Source organism: Sinocyclocheilus rhinocerous, unplaced genomic scaffold (assembly GCF_001515625.1).
Source record: "Sinocyclocheilus rhinocerous isolate Xijiao unplaced genomic scaffold, SAMN03320098_v1.1 scaffold2810, whole genome shotgun sequence".
Taxonomy (NCBI): Eukaryota; Metazoa; Chordata; class Actinopteri; order Cypriniformes; family Cyprinidae; genus Sinocyclocheilus; species Sinocyclocheilus rhinocerous.
The window spans coordinates 132,296-152,275 of record NW_015626406.1 but is presented as its reverse complement, the minus strand read 5'-3'; the positions used below and the strand labels follow the sequence as shown (position 1 = coordinate 152,275).

The 19,980-nt window shown below is 36.9% G+C and overlaps 2 protein-coding genes across 9 annotated transcripts in view; both read right to left on the bottom strand.

Annotated features, from left to right (window-relative positions):
- Positions 1 to 1,593: 1,593 nt before the first annotated feature.
- On the bottom strand, positions 1,594 to 13,561 carry LOC107714767 (cytoplasmic dynein 1 intermediate chain 1-like). 7 transcript variants are annotated; one of them, XM_016520733.1, is made up of 18 exons: positions 13,501 to 13,561; positions 12,599 to 12,723; positions 12,389 to 12,503; positions 10,092 to 10,233; positions 9,088 to 9,093; positions 8,762 to 8,821; positions 8,235 to 8,350; positions 8,031 to 8,117; positions 7,785 to 7,947; positions 7,430 to 7,529; positions 6,592 to 6,717; positions 6,023 to 6,169; positions 3,826 to 3,939; positions 3,598 to 3,731; positions 3,305 to 3,449; positions 3,080 to 3,220; positions 2,373 to 2,498; positions 1,594 to 2,187 (listed from the first exon to the last, which is right to left on the bottom strand). In XM_016520733.1, exons 2-18 carry the CDS (start codon positions 12,704 to 12,706, stop codon positions 2,074 to 2,076), a joined length of 1,944 nt encoding a protein of 647 aa, XP_016376219.1. In that variant the 5' UTR covers positions 12,707 to 12,723; positions 13,501 to 13,561; the 3' UTR covers positions 1,594 to 2,073. The 7 variants fall into 7 exon arrangements, with proteins under 7 accessions (XP_016376219.1, XP_016376228.1, XP_016376243.1 ...); XM_016520742.1 differs by having other exon boundaries at positions 1,594 to 2,184; XM_016520757.1 differs by having other exon boundaries at positions 10,092 to 10,182.
- Positions 13,562 to 14,387: 826 nt separating this feature from the next.
- LOC107714750 (TBC1 domain family member 31-like) overlaps positions 14,388 to 19,980 on the bottom strand; it is a 13,822-nt gene continuing 8,229 nt past the window's right edge. For both annotated transcript variants that reach the window (XM_016520724.1, XM_016520716.1), the window contains 12 exons: positions 19,077 to 19,210; positions 18,825 to 18,958; positions 18,534 to 18,713; positions 17,566 to 17,798; positions 17,313 to 17,465; positions 17,075 to 17,210; positions 16,325 to 16,417; positions 15,903 to 16,043; positions 15,535 to 15,729; positions 15,046 to 15,196; positions 14,762 to 14,872; positions 14,388 to 14,665 (listed from right to left, as the gene is read on the bottom strand). In XM_016520724.1, the coding sequence (XP_016376210.1) occupies positions 14,520 to 14,665; positions 14,762 to 14,872; positions 15,046 to 15,196; positions 15,535 to 15,729; positions 15,903 to 16,043; positions 16,325 to 16,417; positions 17,075 to 17,210; positions 17,313 to 17,465; positions 17,566 to 17,798; positions 18,534 to 18,713; positions 18,825 to 18,958; positions 19,077 to 19,210 (1,807 nt within the window). In that variant the 3' untranslated portion in view covers positions 14,388 to 14,519. The remainder of the gene's footprint in view (positions 14,666 to 14,761; positions 14,873 to 15,045; positions 15,197 to 15,534; positions 15,730 to 15,902; positions 16,044 to 16,324; positions 16,418 to 17,074; positions 17,211 to 17,312; positions 17,466 to 17,565; positions 17,799 to 18,533; positions 18,714 to 18,824; positions 18,959 to 19,076; positions 19,211 to 19,980) is intronic.

The window sequence follows — 19,980 nt, the reverse complement described above, 5'->3', positions numbered from 1 at the left end:
AGATTACAGCTGAGTGTAGGATGTTTACAACGACTACATTGGAATATTAGCAAGTTTACCACAGAAAACATTATATAGATTTCAATAGATCCAGATGGCACACATGTAAACAAGTTAACATGTACATATCGTTGTTAAGCTATAATTAAGTTGTTATACAACCTTTAGGACGCATTACTGTTTAACTAAACACGCATATCAAGACGAAAGAACTGGACGATGGCAGCAAACATCCAACTGAAAGCTTGTTTTACGGATAGCACAGCTTCCAGTCGGGGATGTTTACAGGCATGAACAACCAGCTTATAAAAACGACACACAATGAATGTAAAATAAACAGACAAAACAAGTATAATTTAAGTGAATTCTTATATGAACACCAAGGAAATGTTTGAGGTGATTTTGCTGCCCCCTACAGTCCACACGAGCAGTGAAAATACAGCAAAAGCCGAGTTGAAAGTTAAAGGTCCTCTCTCCTTCACGTCAATGACAAAGGGACCGCGATGAGGATGAAGACCTTGCGGATTTGAACAGAGCCACGGTCTAATCACAGACATTTAATGCAAATATGCTTGCGTCGATTTAGATAATATTTTCGTCTTCAACACAAGTTATTAATTTTAAAACAACAACTGGAATTGCGGTATGAGCATCACCGTAAAAAACAGCCCTATGCGACCCGAGTTTGAGCGAAACAAAACAACAATAATAACAAAAACACTCGTATGTGTAGACTGACATTGGGTCAACCTTGTTTCTCTGCTTGGGAATACGAAAATCGGTCAATTTTCAGACAGACTCGAGCACAATCTACCGCACGCAAAGAGTTGTAATAATAAGAAGAACTTGCACCAAGTAAGCTTGTGTTGCTATCAGCTACCAAGTTGGGTAAAGAGGAAGCAAACAGTCAAGCCATAGCTGCACTGCATTCTACCCTCACAAAAGCGATCTAGAGCCAGCCAGGCGTTGGGTTTGTCTCTAATACGGCACTGAGAGTTAGCAAAAGTCATTCTGCTTCTAAACGGAACAACACAGCACGGCTAACTAACGGTAGCTATGCTCTACAGCTTTGCTCCAATTTACAGACAAAACTAGCATGGACTGTCCTTCCCGCCGCACCAGCACCTCGTAACATATGGGTATCCTGTTCAATTTAGACAAAGCACCGCCGTTCAAGCGATAACGCGATTAACCCACAGTTTATTACTGTATTTCCTCCGGCTTTTGCTGCAAAAAAACCTTTAGTCTCCGCCATTCCGAGCCTGTTTCCTTCCGTCTCTGGCTTGTCTTTAGTTTGACCTTTAGTTACCCGACACTAATATTGACGTAATTGTCATGGTAACAGGATCCCGCCTTCTACGTGCGGCCGTGTGCGTCCATGAAAGTTGCTGATGATGGAGGGAAAAAAAACCTGGATAACAAAGAATCTGTTGTCATTGTGATTAAAGATAAAAGGTTTAATGACACGAAAACATCATGGAGTAATATGACATTGACAGTCAAACTTTTTAATCACCCGCACTTTGGACAAATTACTGCTTAAATGAAGATTAAAACACGATTTGAGACACAATGACCTTTATTGTAAGTTCACACTTTACAGTTGCTTTATGCTGCAGTTGGTATTAAATTATGCACACATACGACATAAAAGGTGAAAGGAAAAAAAGTCATTCATAAGTTTTGCTGTAATATATTTTTACATAACGGCCAATACATTCTCCATGTATCTCAGTATGACCTTGTACTTTCACATATGTAAAATAAGCTGTAATTCCGGCACAGCTGTTTTGATACAGTATGATCACATCGGCTCACTCCTAGTCACTGCAAACCCTAGATATATGTTAGATCAACCCATTCTCACTTGTGTGTGTTCTGGAATTAACTATTAGCATTGGAAGAGGAGTTATTGCTAATTAACACCCATGCTATAGATAGACTTTTGTAGGCAAAAGAAAAAAGACCTGTGATCACAGCAGCGTGAATGTGTGATTCACTCACTTTATATCAAGCATCGGTTTCAATGTATCTTTACGTGTTTCTCACTGAATGTAAATGTGTGTGTATGTCTTAAGCAGGCTGCTCCAAAGCACCTTCTTCCTCTCCATCCCCTCGGTTCGCACGAATCTCCATGAGCGTACGGGCAAATTTGCTCCAGTCGTCTGTATGTGGCACGGCTAACTGCTAAAATAGAGATACAACCAACTTCTGCATCACATCTTCATGGTAGAGCACAATTAGTGACTGTTGAAATTTGCACATTGTTTGATCAGTCTGTGTATTTGAATTTGAGTGCAAATATTTATAATTCATCCGAATATTAGAGAGTGCTACACGTGTTCATGTACTCATAATGTAGGTGTTGTTACCTCTCCCACATCATAGATCCAAACATGGCCCTCTGAATCACCCACGGCCACCTCTCTGCCCCCTGATGCCCATCTGACCTGGTTCAGGGCACATCCTCCCTCCACTGTCACACTTGCCGACGGCACCTGGTACACACAGAAAACTTGTTTTGGGAGCGAAAATGACATTTATGTCAAATGTCAACACATTTATTCAGTGGTTATGTTCTTATTAATTTTGACTTGTCATGTGCACATATTAGATTTATTGTTTGAGGTTAAATGATATAATTTTTTTCATTGTATAATTGTGATCTAGGAATTAATTTCATGTTGGATATGGAGGATTTGTGGACATAGTAATTAATTTAGATTTGCAAAAACATGCAAAAAAATAAGAAATCAGGAAGGGGGCCAACACTTTTTCACACCACTTACTGACCTCAAACCTTTGAACATACATAATTTGCATATATTATTTAATTTAATATTTCACATTAATGACACCTTTTTTGAAAAAAAAAACAAAACAACAACAACAACAACATTACAAATAATATCAGATAACATATTCTGCAAAAATCAGATGACATCTGGGATAAGTTTAACCCAGGGGTAGGGGTCCTCCTATCCTAATATTAATTAAAGTATGAAATGAATGTTCTTCTTATATAATACAGAAGACAGATGACTGAATAAAGAATGTAATGAGCTGCGGTGCCCCTGACCTCTGTGTAGTTGTTGAGATTCCAGAGGTCCAGACGACCATTGCCATCCACTGTAGCAAAGACCGCTGGATGCACTGGAGACCACATGACATCATAAACATAGTCTGCATTGTCTTCAAAGGAATACAAGGGCTTGTTATGCTGTCAGAGAGATGGAATAGTTATATAATGCTACAGGATCAAAAAACATATCGAGCAACACATGAATTCCAAAACAACTCTTACTTTGGTTGACCACAGTTTGACTGTCCAATCAAATGAGGAAGTGGTAAAGAGGTGGGAGAAGTCGACTTGACCCACAGCGTTATGGCAACTGATTCCAGTCACAGGACCCTGATGCCCATCAAACATTTCACCAATACCAGCCTTACTGCATGGGACGAGTTAAGCAAGTTCAAGTTAATAGTAAAGTTGTTTTTCATTAAGAGTTTTTAATATACAAAGATATCATTTACAGAATACTTGACCCAAATATGAAAATTCTGTTATTAATATGTTATGCTGCAGGAACGACCGACCTTCCATGGCGGGATGCTGTGTAAACAGTGCCCTCCTCACTTCCTACCACATAGTTATTCACATCACTTGCAGGGAAGGCCATACAAGTGACGGCCACCGGCTTTGACTTATTGTAGATCAGCTCCATACTCTCCTGTGAGTAACAACAGACATATGATGTATTGTTTAATATCAGTCAAATCTCAAATGACAATAATTCAATCGGTCTAAATGTGTTATCTGGACACCTGAGGCTGTGAGAGCATGTCCAGACTCCAGGAGCACATCTTGCCATCTGTGGATACTGTGATCAAGTTGTTGGCATTTTGTGTTCCGACCACATTCACACAGTATACAGGATGCTGCATAAAACATGTGACAGTTTTGTCATCTATATTCTTTTAAGGAAAGACCATGATAAGAATATTTTTCCAAGACTAATAAGGGATTGTTTTGCCACACAATAAAAAACAGAGTCTTTCATTCTCATAAGATGCGTTTTGCAAAGTCTCTCAGGAATATCTTGAGGTTGAGTGCAGCTCTTCAGTTTCTGGGTCACCTCAATGACCTGGCAACATTAGTGTTTTCAGCTCAGATTTTTAACCGTTAAACCACTAACACACTGCATTCTATTTTTAAACATTTTATCTTTAACTGATGGTCTTACAGTGTGTGCAGTTGCAGACAAGGGCGTCCGTTGCACTGGGGTCCTCCTGTGACTTCGATTGTCCCACAGTGCTATCTGTCCTGAGTAAGTGCCTCCAATCACCAAGTTGGGATGAAACTGAGCAAAGCCAACTGACATCACTGAGGACTACAAGAGAAAACCATAAAATGCAGTATTGGTTGAGTGTACCAGTACCATTTTCTTTGCTATGGTTATTGTTTTGGCAAATATGACGTCAGCTCGCCCTCCATCAAGGTCGATTTGCACAATGTGAGCATACAGACGATGAGCTGAGTATTGAGAGTTCATTCAGAAGTCACATCAGTGCAAACAGAGAATGATGTGCATTAGTGACGCAGACAACATTTGAAAGTTGAGCTCCATTGTTTGTGTATTTTAATAGAAATTCAATTTAGATTCAGGCTTTTTCATTAAAAGCTGATTACTCAAACACATACTCAGTATATAATTAAAAAATATTAAAGTATTACAGTATATTCAAATGCTGCTGAAAGGAACAACATTCAGGCATTGAGGGTTATTTAATAGGAAGCAATGGGAATTCAAACCTGACAGTGGAATATGTACTCGGGGGTCGTCTTCTTAAACTTCATATTCCAGACCAGCACAACTCCATCTGGCTCATGAGGTGCATCCTCATTAGTGTTGTATGAGGCCACTAGCAATTCAGGATACTGCAAATAGAATAATAGACTGAATACAATGTGCTACATGTCAATATCATTGTACATATCGTGGATATGCTAGATTACTTGCAAATTGGAGTCTGTTACTGATTACAGATTGCATGACAAAAACTGTAGTTAATAACTTAATCGATTGAATTACACATATTAGGCAATGTATTCGGACTAATTTTTACTTACTGTTAAGATTTTTTTTTTTTTGTTTATCACATAGATTTGTATGGGATTACTATGTATAAAAACAGAGAGAATGAAAATGTTACATTCTTTGCTATCATCATGAAGTGCATTAAACATTACGTCAATGTTTCCCAAACTGGGGTTTGTGAAAGAACTGCATGGGTTTTGTGAGTTTGTGAAAAGCTAATAATTATTATGAAATCATAAAAATGTAAAATTAAAATAAATAAATAATTCCACAAAATTGGAAGACTTTCTAAATGTAAGTGGTGAGGATTTTTAGAATGAACAATTTTAAAGAGAAAAAAATAAGAATTAGGGTGAATCAATAAATTATAAATAATTACCCACCACTGTGTGAATAATATGTAATCATGTCATCCATAAAAGTAACTGTAATCTGATTATAAGCATTGTAAAATGTAATAGAATTATAATTACATACTGGAGTAATCCAGATGACATGTAATCAGTTACTAACCAGCACTCCCTATATTAATGCGGTTTATTAATAAAGTACCTGTGGTGACCAATCCAAGGAAGTGACGACTCGATGTTTGGACCAATGCTCATCATAGAAATGTCGATTAAAAGACAAGTTTGATCCGGCTTGCATGTCCCTGATAACAAAACAAACCTTTGCATTCTGATACAATCATCCAAAGCAATTTACAGTAAGTTTACACAATAAAAAACAGAGTCTTTCATTCTCATAAGATGCGTTTTGCAAAGTCTCTCAGGAATATCTTGAGGTTGAGTGCAGCTCTTCAGTTTCTGGGTCACCTCAATGACCTGGCAACATTAGTGTTTTCAGCTCAGATTTTTAACCGTTAAACCACTAACACACTGCATTCTATTTTTAAACATTTTATCTTTAACTGATGGTCTTACAGTGTGTGCAGTTGCAGACAAGGGCGTCCGTTGCACTGGGGTCCTCCTGTGACTTCGATTGTCCCACAGTGCTATCTGTCCTGAGTAAGTGCCTCCAATCACCAAGTTGGGATGAAACTGAGCAAAGCCAACTGACATCACTGAGGACTACAAGAGAAAACCATAAAATGCAGTATTGGTTGAGTGTACCAGTACCATTTTCTTTGCTATGGTTATTGTTTTGGCAAATATGACGTCAGCTCGCCCTCCATCAAGGTCGATTTGCACAATGTGAGCATACAGACGATGAGCTGAGTATTGAGAGTTCATTCAGAAGTCACATCAGTGCAAACAGAGAATGATGTGCATTAGTGACGCAGACAACATTTGAAAGTTGAGCTCCATTGTTTGTGTATTTTAATAGAAATTCAATTTAGATTCAGGCTTTTTCATTAAAAGCTGATTACTCAAACACATACTCAGTATATAATTAAAAAATATTAAAGTATTACAGTATATTCAAATGCTGCTGAAAGGAACAACATTCAGGCATTGAGGGTTATTTAATAGGAAGCAATGGGAATTCAAACCTGACAGTGGAATATGTACTCGGGGGTCGTCTTCTTAAACTTCATATTCCAGACCAGCACAACTCCATCTGGCTCATGAGGTGCATCCTCATTAGTGTTGTATGAGGCCACTAGCAATTCAGGATACTGCAAATAGAATAATAGACTGAATACAATGTGCTACATGTCAATATCATTGTACATATCGTGGATATGCTAGATTACTTGCAAATTGGAGTCTGTTACTGATTACAGATTGCATGACAAAAACTGTAGTTAATAACTTAATCGATTGAATTACACATATTAGGCAATGTATTCGGACTAATTTTTACTTACTGTTAAGATTTTTTTTTTTTTGTTTATCACATAGATTTGTATGGGATTACTATGTATAAAAACAGAGAGAATGAAAATGTTACATTCTTTGCTATCATCATGAAGTGCATTAAACATTACGTCAATGTTTCCCAAACTGGGGTTTGTGAAAGAACTGCATGGGTTTTGTGAGTTTGTGAAAAGCTAATAATTATTATGAAATCATAAAAATGTAAAATTAAAATAAATAAATAATTCCACAAAATTGGAAGACTTTCTAAATGTAAGTGGTGAGGATTTTTAGAATGAACAATTTTAAAGAGAAAAAAATAAGAATTAGGGTGAATCAATAAATTATAAATAATTACCCACCACTGTGTGAATAATATGTAATCATGTCATCCATAAAAGTAACTGTAATCTGATTATAAGCATTGTAAAATGTAATAGAATTATAATTACATACTGGAGTAATCCAGATGACATGTAATCAGTTACTAACCAGCACTCCCTATATTAATGCGGTTTATTAATAAAGTACCTGTGGTGACCAATCCAAGGAAGTGACGACTCGATGTTTGGACCAATGCTCATCATAGAAATGTCGATTAAAAGACAAGTTTGATCCGGCTTGCATGTCCCTGATAACAAAACAAACCTTTGCATTCTGATACAATCATCCAAAGCAATTTACAGTAAGTTTCCCAGGAGTCACTTGAGGTTGAGCGCAACTCTTGAGCTTCTGGGTCACCTCATTAAACCTGATTTCAAACCATTACGCGACCATCATCCTACATTAGGTTAAACAAACCTGTCTAGTACCATCTAATGAATAACTTTTCTGTAATCATGTGGGACTCTGTGTATGTTTGACTGTTACATAAGCCTCGGCTGACCCTTCTTTGTCCTCCATATCTCGCCCACTGTAGTCAAAGAAAATGTCCGTATCCTCGGCCAGCACACGCTCCATTACACGGATGCTTCGGTCGAAGAAAAACTGGAAATCCTCTGAATGAATAATCTGCTCTTTCTCCTCGTTGGTCAGTTCTCTATGTTGATCTAAGGCACACATATTCATACAGCTCTGTATAGATGTTATATTTCTTTTAAAAATATTTTTTTTTAACTGTGATTCTTCTTGCCTTCTTCGGCCTCCTGAGAGTTCTCCTCCTCCAGCTGCTGTGGCACAGATTCAGATTTGGTCACTGACAGCTCCTCATCCTCCTCCTCTGTGGAAAATAGTCATTGGAAAGTTTAAGCAGCGAGACATTTGTTTTGTGGGTAAAGCCACTATTAAGTTTTATTTCCATATTAATTATTCAATCGAAATAAAAACAGCTCTTTACCTTCAGGCTGATCAGATGCGACAGGAGTCTGTGACTCTTTAGAGTATGTCACCAGTTCTTTTGGCATGAAATCAATCTGAACAATTTTTGATGGACCAAGCCTTTGCATCCTGCCCCTAAGAAAGCAAGCCCAAACTATTTTAATGTGTTGTTTTCATTTTGCTTGTTTGTTTGCCTTGGACCTGTAAGCATTTACTTACCCTCAAGTTGTGAACGTCTTTCTTCTGTTGAGCAAGAAGATATTTTGAAGAAAGTGGGCAACCAAACCTCACTGACTTCCACAGTATGGAAAAAAAAAATCTATGGAAGTCAATGGGGACCAGAAACTGTTTAGTTACCCACACTCTACAAAATATCTTCTTTTATTTTCAGCAGAAGAAATAAATTGATATAGGTTTGGAACATCTTGAGGGTGAGTGAATGGCAGAATTTTCAGTTTTGGTTTTATTATATATTTCTCTGTTGACACTCAATGTTTTCTGTATCATGTTTAATAATGTGAATGAAATTTAAGGTGGCAGTCTCACCCATGAACCGAATCTGCAAGAAGCTGAAGAGCTGAGGGGTCGGTGTCCCACTGTAACGTCCTAGAGAGGTCAGAAGAATACATCAAATAATGGTTAGGAGGGATGAGACTAAGAGCATGCATGATTAGGTCCTGCAGTTTCACTAGCAGTGCATAACCCTCTTTCATGCATGATTACATGAGATAACACGCTGTCTCTTAGATGAGATCACATATAGACTGTGGCATCATACTCTAAACCAGCTACAACAAAACCACATCCACTGATGGGTGATGCATCAACAAATGCCAGGACCTAACAATGACAACATCAATAGTTCTCCTTACCGATATCTGATGTCCCCAACAAAAGATGTAGGGAAAAGGAAAAACATTAAACTTAGTCTTAAGGAGATTACAGAAATAAAATAATAATAATAAAATAGCTAAAAACTTGCATGAATCGTGTCAGTTTTGACTTAAGAAATAATGCACAACTATCCTAAAAGAAATAATATTATCCATCAAATAATTTTCTCATAAAATATTTAATTCCCCTAAATAATGCATAAAATAAATAATGCATAATATTAAAACAGGAATTTCTGATGCCAAAGACCCCCAAATATGATGATCATATTGTGAGAGACCCTCTTCTTAAAATATGAAAGCAGTTAAATATACTATATTAGGAGCCATTTATACTGTGTGAAGAAAGAAACATGATATGCAAAATTAATACAAATAAAATGTAATTTTATCAAATTAAATAAAAATATTATCTAGAAAAATACTGAATATTTGTATTGGTGTATTTTTTCAGCTCATTGTTATAATATTGTTAGATGTATAAATCTGAAGAGAAATTCACAATTAATATTTTTTACATTTTTACTGTAAACTTGGACATTTCTAAAAACATTCCTAAAAATATTTTTTTTCTCCTCAAATTTGCCACAGACCTCCTAGAACATTTGTAGAATTCAGTTTGAAAACTCCTGCATTAAAACATTCCTCCATATACATCCATATATCAGCGAATATAAAAATAGTTCAAAATGGATTAAAGATTATCTATGCAGTCTATGCAGTTTGGTGTACAAATAGCAAATACTAGGGCTGCACGATAAATCGCATGCGATATTTAACGCGCATCTTGTCAGTATTGATCATATTTTGCACAGCTTGTCAGTGAACAACGGCTCTGTGTAGTAAATGCTTCTCCATGTGAAAGCCCGCACGTGATGGAGATTTACCGCTGATTACAGAACGGCTTCACTGACAAGATGCGCATTAAATATCGCATGCGATTTATTGTGCAGCCCTAGCAAATACCCATGCAGATTTCATACCTTCCCACTGTCCCTCCATCTATGGACTCCTGACTTCCAGTTTCACTGGGTGGGCTCACTGATTGCGAAGAGGGAGACATAGGGGTTGGGACTAAATAATGAAAATAACAGGTATCCCATGTTAAAAGCTGCAGTGGCTGCACTGATGGCCAGCAGTGGCAGACACAGGCAAATCAAAATGAACAGAATGGATTGAAATGGTCAAATCAAAGAAAAAAAATCCAAAAACAAAAACAACAGAAGAGATTGTCAAGCGAATTTCAGTTCTCTCTATAATGTTACAAATTTTATATGATCTTTCAATCATCTCATCTAATTATATGATTACAATTTTACATCAAATACCACCTTATAAATCTAATTGAGCTTGTGTCAAGTCCGCTTCAAGTACTTCAAGTGTAAATGACATGAGTTCAATAAACTAAATTAAATACTGTAAAATCTTTATATTCATTTAGTAAAAAGTGTAGTAATTGTTTTGGGGATGAATCCATGACCTAACTTATATATAAATCTGAAATGACCTAAAATCTGATCGGATTTACAGCTAGCAAAAATTTTAGAGAGGTCACAAGACATTCCCGCAAAGATAAAAAAAAAAAAACATTGGACAACATGCCCTTTATATAAAAAAACAGCACAAATTGGTCAGACATGATCCATACTCTTGTGAAAAAGTGTGCTTAGTTATATTGAATATGCACTTGTAGTGCACTTCCAATAAAAGTATAATAAAAAAAAAAACTGCATTTGATAATATTAACTGCAACTGATAATATTAATAAAAAATGCCACTTAAATATACTTATAAAGAGAATACACATTCATGACTGTTTTTAACCCACTTAAAAGATGCACCAATTATGCTTAAAAGTACACTTATATTGATGTGTTGACTAACGTACTAAAATGTAAAGTACTTGATTAATTATAACTGTAGTGTTATTTGATATTATATTTCAAGTTAATATATTTTAAATGCACTAAATTGCAAGATCACCATTGCAAATACATGATATACAAGTTTCAAAAGAAGTTGATTTTAGATTACTATAAAAGCTTGTCAGTGCATTCAGCAGTACATTTTAAAGATTCTGGAACAGTGTTGTAAATACAACTTAACCACTGATTTGTAGTCGTGTCCTCTTTTGGAAGACCAAACAAAGTAGTTTCGCTTTCATAACGAAACAGCGTCACACACCGCGGCCTACAGTGAGCAGAGGCTAGCGTGAGGAACGGCGGGAGGGCTAGAGTGAGCAGAGGCGAGCGAGCTTGAGAACGGCGCGGCTGGCGATTTCGACGAAGGAGCATCTGGAAGGACATGTGACGACTACGGGCTGGACTCCGCTTCGTCCACGGTGAAAGCCAATCCGGCGATCCACAGCGCAAAGTTGATGTATTTCCTCAGCAACCAACACGGATCAGCTCCAGGCATGACGAAGCAGATATCGTCCTCTTTTGGAAGACCAAACAAAGTAGTTTTGCTTTCACAACGAAACACACAGCGTCTTTACGACATGGCGGCAGAAACAACAAAACTACGGCGAAAATAAAAGTTACGCCTTCTTTCTTTGCGTGAACATTTGGGCGCCGTTATGCAAATCTTCCCACATAGCGACATAGATATGTGGGGGCGTGTTAGAACGAGCCCCACATAGTGAGGTAGATATGTGGGGGCGTGTTAGAACGAGCCGTTTTAGGTAGGTGTGGCTGACTCTTAACTTTGATAAAGAATATCTCTTTGGATTTGAGACTTTAGTCTTTGCAACTTTAAAAGATCTTCTTTATGCACCAAGAGCTTGTAACACTCCAAAGAGAAAGGAAAAATTTAAATCACATCATATGACCCCTTTAAATATATTTTAAAGACACGAGAAGTAATTATGAAATTACATGTAAAAAGTTCTACTTAAGTGGTTTACAAAGCGCTCAGCTTAGCTAAGTTCAGCTAATTGCATTCATTATAAATTTAAACTATAATACATATTTTAATTACAGTTAACTTAATTCAGTGTCCAAAAAATATTACATTGTAACGATACTCAAATATATTCGATAAGAATATTAAGTATACTCTTTTTAAAACTATACTGTACTTTTTCACAAGGTTAGGGGAAGCCCTCATAGAGCACTACAGACTGCTGAGTGAGATGTAATTTTTTTTCTTTTGCATTATAAAACACTTGTGCTGATTCCTTTTCTCATTTCATTCAAGCAGGTGGCATGCACATTCATAAAGATGTATCTTACACACATTATGTACATGCACAGACAGCTGTATGTTAAGTATCACATACCTAAAGGTGGTTCTGGTGAAATTCCAATGCTCTGCAGGAGCGCCTCGGTCTCTCTTCTCTTTCTGTCCAGGTCCGAGTCTTCTGACACATTCTCGGCCCTCTGAAGCATCTCAGACTGCATCATAGGTCAATCATTGAGTGCCACATAAGAAATATTTGCAGGTCATAAAATGATAAATGGCTATTATATCCAACAAAAACAGCACCTACCTCTTTTTTCTTTCTCTCATCCTCCTTTCTTTTTTTCTCCTCTCGTATCTGGGCTAAGCGCTGCTTTTTGCGCTCAAGCTCAGCTTTCAGGTCACTTCTATCAGCCATCTTCTGTGTCGTTCAATCTATGTATAGTATGAACGATTTTAGTTTTAATTTTAGTACTCGTGCACACGTGTGCTACTATGCCACACAAACTTTCGACGGAGAGAGACACATTAGAGACCATCTGTCATTTTGTAAAGGTATGTTTGGTGTCTACATTATGCATTTAGCTGAAGTTAAATACATTAAGCTTAATTTTAATGTTTACTGAGAAGATCAGCCTTTGTAGAGCCCCATTAGTCTAATGTACACAGGCACATATTGTGTCTGAATTAACACTAAATACCATATAAATTGACAAGTTTAGGACTGTTTGTAATATATGTATCTGTAATATATTAACAAATTAGCAAATGAATACAAACTAAAATAAGTAATTTACACTTGTTTGTAGATCTGTTTCGTGAACCTCACAAATTACACGTAGAAATAAAAAAAATGGATGTGGAAAATTACATTATAATAGATTGTATACTATCCTTAAATTCTGCAATGAGAAATTAGTGATTGTGGTCCATAAATGCACTACCGACAAGAGATAAAAACAGAAAACACAGTCAGGTAAACTAAAAACAAAATCTTGTTCATTCACAAAAGGCTGTCGTTGCATTTCAATGAATCCGCAACAAAGCCTGTTGTAAGCTATACGATATAACGTAATAATTGAACTATACTGACTTTTTTATTTCGACCCAAACAGGACAAAGTCTGCTGCGCTCTATCGCGTAAATACTGAAATAAGAGGCTATAAATCTACACATGAGCATCAACAGCTAAACGAAAACACAAAGCATCACCTGAGTTCACTCCAGTCTCATCAGCACCCAAAGCCGGAAGTGCTCAATGCCGCCGATATAGATACGTCATCAACACCTCCCAGCAACAACGGTTTTGTCGTCAGAAATAAGATGAATGTTTTACAACTTAGTGAGGTGTCTAAACAGAAAACATTTGAATGCGTTTATGACCATAGTTATATAAGTTTATGACGCCCAAAAATGCAGTCTCGTTGGTCGACACGCTAGGTTTTTTAAAAACACGTCAGAAAAATATTTCCAGTAAAATAGCGTATACATTTTTAAATAATACTTTGATTTAGCAAGGATGCACTACATTTATTAAAAGTGACAGTAAAGACGATTATAATGTTACATAAGATTTGTTAAAAATAAATGCTGTTCTTTTGATCTTACTATCAAAGTGTCCTGAAAATTGTATGACGGTTTAGGTAGGATCATGTGACACTGCTGAGAGAAAAAAAAAACAGTAGCGTTACCCTCACAGGAATAAATCACAGTTTAAAATATATAATTATATTAAACTACATCAAATTATTTTGAATTGTATTAATATTTCAATATATTTTGCTGCATTTTTTTTTCAAATAAACGCAACCTTGATGGGCATAATAGAATTCTTTTAAAAACATTAAAATCTGCTTTTCCATTACAGGAATACATTAAATAAAAAAATAAATTGTAATTAAATTGAATATTTAAATGTAATGAAAAGTAAAAAAAAGTAGTTCAAACTGTTAAATTATATTTCATATTTTTTATTAAAATTTATTGACACATTTTTAAATACAAAAACATGAAAAAGATTTTAAAAAAAATACAAATAATAAAATACATTTACAAAATATTAAAACTATCATCAGAATAAATCTGAAATCAATGAATAATGTCCAGTTTAGCGTCGTTGTAAAGCAAATATAAACTGAGCATGCTTCTCATATGATCTAAAATGATTTTCTTTCAGATCCTCTTTAACGTGTGCCTGGTTCCACACACACTGGTTGGCGGTGACCGTGTTGTCAGTGAGAGTGTACAGAGCTTGTTGAGGGCGAGACGAAGTCAGTCGCTCTGGCTCTGGCAGCTAATTTCGTCCTCAGTTCTCTGATTTCCTGCATCAACTCCCTTTCCTTAGAGTCAAGCTCCCCTCTGCCACGATCTAAAGAAACTATAAAGCAGCAGTGCACATCTTATCGCTTGTTGCTTCATTAAATCATGTTTGGTTATGACAATAAAACTCAATGTTTATACTAATAATACTCACAGCCAGTAGAATCGCCTGACTGATTGATCAAGGAAATGTTGGTGGTCTCACTCTGGGTCTTGTGCAGCAGGCCTCTCGAAGAGCAGGGAGATCTGAGTCTCTTTGGATGATCTACAAACACACACAGACACACACAAATAACTTGATTACCTCTTGTTAGCATGTAAAGTTTAATAGACTTTTTCAACTGATTGTATCCTCACAAGGAAGTAATTTTAAAACTGTACTCATGTTTCAATCAAATCCTTTATTACGTTATGTGAGAAGAGTTTGTCTTAACTCACTCAATGAATCCTCTAGACTCTTTTGCAGCTTGTCATGTTTCTCAGTCTCTTCTGTTTCCTGAGAGATAAGTGACCTCCGCTGGGCGTTAACAGTGGCGGCCACCCGTCTTTCCTCCTCCAGTTTAGCTTGCTTAGCTACTACATCATCCCACTGGGACCGAAACAATGTCATTGGTCTTTTGCATGTTGTATTGAAAGGAAATTATATTTTTAATGAAATTTGTCTACCTGATACAGCAAACAACACACTAAAGGTGCAGTCACATTTACCATTGTCATTGGGAATTTTGTGTGAGGGTGAAAGTTTCACAACAGGTTTAATTTGGTCACGTGGATGCACCACGATGACCAACAGAAAGCTGCTTGGTTTGAGAGTGACTTCTGTTTCAGCTATGCTACATACATCACCACCATACTGACAATATGCAATGGACATATTGTGTTTCATATTGTATCATGTGACCGCGCCTTTAACATGTGAATTCTCACCTGCTTTCCCTCCACTTCCAGCATTAGCTGAACTACTTCTTCCTCTTTAGAACGTGTTTGTTTGCTGAGGTTCACAAGTCGCTCTCTTTGCTTCTCCTGTCTCTCCTTTGCGTTTTCCAGTCGCTTGATCACCTCGGCTTGCCAATCAGCATCCACTTCCATCTGTCCCACCTCTGCCAGAGACTCTTCCAGCCTCTAAAATAGTTTCAACTTTCAAAATTAGTCTCATCCAAACTTTACTCAACTGCAACACACAAGTCTGTTAAGCAAAACGAAAGGAAATACAGAAAGGAAACAGGAGCAGGGTGGAGTAAGATGTCTGACAAAGATAATCATATGCACTCCATGAAAATTGTAGTGAGACATACCTTCTTGTTTGTCTGGCTGACATCTGCATTTGCCTGAATGAAGTTTTGAAATGTAGAATCTTCGATCTCAGCCCTGCGTCTCCTCGTATCCACTTCTGCTCTCACCGTTTGACTAACTCGCTCTTGCTCTTTGGCCAGTTGCTAGTAGCCAAAACATAATGATTAGATATGATCTCAGGAGTGTCCGATCCTGCTCCTGGAGGCCCACCTTACAGCAGAATTAAACTCTAACCCTAATTAAACACACCTAAACCAGCTAATCAAGGTCTTCAGGATTACATGACACTTCCTGGTAGGTGAGTTGGGGCAGGTTGGAGCTAAACTGCATGAAGATAGCCAACCAGGAGAAGGATTGGACACTCCTAGTACAGTACATCAACATTGCAGACATTTGCAAAGAAAAAGTTTTTATAGGGGCCAACCTGTTCAAACAGTTGTCTCTGGGCATCCAGTTCCATCTGTCTTACTTCTATATCTTGAACGGCAGCTGCCGTCTCCTGATCTCGCAGTGCCATCTGAGTACAACAATAATGTAAAGAACCTGCAAAAATAACTTTACACAACTCCTACCTGCCTTTCTAAATAAAACAAAAAACCTTTATAAATACATTTACTGTTTGTGAAACATACTACTATTGAAAAGTTTGGGGTCAGTAAGTTTTTTGTTTGTTTGTTTTGAAAGAAAATTATAACTGTATTCAGCAAGGATGCGTTAAATTATGGTCTTTTATGATGTTACAAAAAACTTTTAAAAAATTGAGAATTTTTTATTTATTTATTTTGTTTTCATTTTGATTCAATCCTGAAAAAAATGCAGTAGAGTTTTCATAAAAATACTAAGTAGCACAAATGTTCAACATAAATGTTTAATGAGCACCAAATCAGCATATTAGAAAGATTTGTGAAGGATCATGTGACACTGAAGACTGGAGTAATGATGCTGAAAATTCAGCTTTGCCAACACAGGAATAAACTGAATTTTAAAGTATATTAAAATACAAAAAAGTTATTTTAAATTGTAATAATATTTCACAATACTATTTTTTTTATATTGTTGATCACATAAATGTAGCCTTGATAAACATAAGAGACTTACCAACCTCAAACTTTTGAACCAAAAAGTAATACGATTAATTTACCTAATCAAAAGTGCAGCAACAACACACAAGTACCTTTCTCTGGATCTCATCATCAAGTCTCTTGAGCTGGATTCTGCGCTGATCTTGCTGGTGCTTAAGAAAACGTCTTCTAGAAGAATCAATCAGATTGAGCTCCTTCACCTTCAGCTCGCGCTTCATAGCAGCCAATCTGAGCAGAGAAGGTAACGTCAGGTGAACTGTAAGCATGTGTGTAACTGCAACATTGACATAGGTCATTAGCAAGAAGTCTGGCAGATGGAGGGAGACCCACCTGGCTCTCTGTTGAGCAAGTTTACTTTCCTCTTCCTGTAGGATCCTTCTACGTTGCTCTTCTCCTTGCAGTAGCAACTCCTGCTGTTTGTACCAGGCCTCAAACTCAGCCTGCTGTCTGACTGCTTCAGCGTGCAGCTCCTGAACCTCTTGTCTTTAAAGACAAACACCAGAAGAAACCTTTTTTGTAAAATGTGCAGGGAGTATGAAATACTCCATTCATATTCGTATTACAAATGAATAAATGTTTGCACCTCTCCCTTAGATATTCCACTTCTTGTTGCCGGATCCTCTCACGTTCTTGAGACTGGTACTCCACTATGAAGGTGGGGTATTTGTTGAAAATGGGGTACTGCCCCTGTGTCAGAGGTTCAAAGTCACTCAGCGCAGAGCTGGGATGGATGTCCGCAGGGGTGCTGTCCATCAACCGATAGGCTTCCTTCAGCATAGCACTGATGTCCAAGCTATTCCGATGATGGAAAAAGTACTACATGGGAGAAGAAAAAAAAGAAAGAAATGGCTGTATGGATTTATGCATTTGTTAATAGTAATAATAATAAATAAACAAACATACATTTGTTCCCAACGAGGGGTTGGGGGTCTGTAAGATTTTTAAAAAGTTTTTGAAATAAAAAAAACTATTTATTTGATTAAAAATACCATAAAATCAGTAATATTGCAAATTATTATTACAAATTTAATAACCATTTTCTATTTTAATATATTTTAAAATTTTAATTAATTCCTGTGATGGCAAAGCTGACATTTCAGAAGCCTTTACTCCAGTCTTCATACTCACACAATCCTTCAGAAATAATTCTAATTATAATGTTGATTTGTTGCTCAAAAATGATTTCTTATTATTATGCATGTTTCAAAATGCTTTAATATTTTTGTGATAATATTTTTTGAGGATTCTTTGATGAACAGAAAGTTAAAAAGAATGGCATTTATTTGAAATACATTGTTACAAAAAAATCTAAGTCTTTACTGTCACTTTTGTTTAATTTAATGTGCCCTTGCTGAATAAATTACAGACATCACATATACATATATATTATATATATATATATATGATAATTATTTTTATTATATTATTTATATAAAAACAAATGAAACCCCTAAATGATAAATTGATAAGCCACATTTGTCCTTCATAAAATTAGTTCAAATAACCAGTGAGCAAAAAAAACAAACATCATAAATATGTCTGAAGTTGTACCTCAAAGTCCTTCCTTTCAGTACAAAGCAGCAATGGTGCTCTGCAGCAGGTGACATATGCCACCACAGCCATTAGAAGAAACGAGGGATGATTTGAGAAAACATTGTCAAACAGTTTCAGCCACTCTTCTCTCATCAGAACCTCAGAGAACAGGGTCTCCAGAAGAGGCCATGCATACAGCTGGAGAGGAAAAGCAGTGTGTAGGGCATTCACTTTACCTTTGGCTTCAAGAGTAAATTCTTTGAAAGTCAAAGTCTATGTCATATAAACATTTATGTTCAAGTCTTTTACCTGTGAGGTAACGCCACAGGCAACAAAATGCTGAAGCAACTCTTTATCATGATGGACCAGCACGTTCTCAGCCAGACTCAGCACATTAAGTGGAGGGTTGGGAAAGTACTCAAACCAGTGCTGGCACCAGTTCACTGTAAAAGAGCAATTCAAGACACAAAGTCTCTCAGCTATGGACCGAATCGTCGAATCACTGCCAAAGAGACCAGTGGGACATCACCCAACACCACACTACTGTCCTGCACTACCTACCAATGACGGTGGCCACTACTTCAAAGCAGATCAATGGATTGTTCTCGAACAGCTTGACAAATGGGAAGGCCAGCAGAGGGAGATAATCAGTCTCTCCAAAGACGGCAGCCCAGTGAGCAAGAGCAGACAGCACTCTGCCAGGTTGGAAATGAAAGTATATACTTAGGGTGCTTTCACACCTGTAGATAGATTGCTTTGTTCCGAAACAGGGATTAAAATTATTACAATGTTGCTTTTTATTCTTGGTGCGGTTAGCTTTCACACCGCAATGTTTCTAAACGGACCAAATTTGTTAATACAAGTCACACGTGAGTAAACTGTTGTCTCATTGGTCAAAGTTCCACGGTTTATTTTCCGGGATTCCACTTAGCTGTCAAGGCTGTCATCCGTCAGGATAGAACGACAACAGCTTTTTTTTTTGTAGCTGTCCTTATATTAATTTATCATTTTGAGCAGGAGTCCAGGATTCATCGGGAAAACATTTTTAAAATGCACCTACTAGGAAGAAGAGCAATAAGACGGCATTATAAAATGAAAAAGTGCGCTTTTTTATTTTGAATGGCGAAGACGTGCTCACCACAGACATTCACAGGTTCATTTTAAAGTATTAGCAAAACAACAAAGCTAATGCTTTTCACGGAACTTACGTAATTACCCATCATACATTGTGATATAGCCTGGTTCGTTGGTCCGTTAGATCGGATTACTTTCTCACTACAACCGAACCGCTCCAGAGTTCGTTTTCAATCGAGCCGAGACCACCTCGTTCAGGCGATCTCGGACCGATTGTTTTGGCGCGGATCCGGGCGCGATTGCCGTGTTCACATATGCTAGTGCTGGGCAGTATGACCAAAAATTTATATCACTGTATTTTTCAAAATTATACCGGTTTCACGGTACATGA

Coding starts and splice junctions, on each gene's coding strand:
- LOC107714767 (XM_016520733.1), bottom strand. CDS start 12,706: ATGGCTGATAGAAGTGACCTGAAAGCTGAGCTTGAGCGCAAAAAGCAG. Junction 3,940..6,022: donor TGTCTGCAACTGCACACACT/GTAAGACCATCA, acceptor TGTTTTATGCAG/CATCCTGTATACTGTGTGAA. Junction 3,732..3,825: donor ACATGCTCTCACAGCCTCAG/GTGTCCAGATAA, acceptor TGTTACTCACAG/GAGAGTATGGAGCTGATCTA.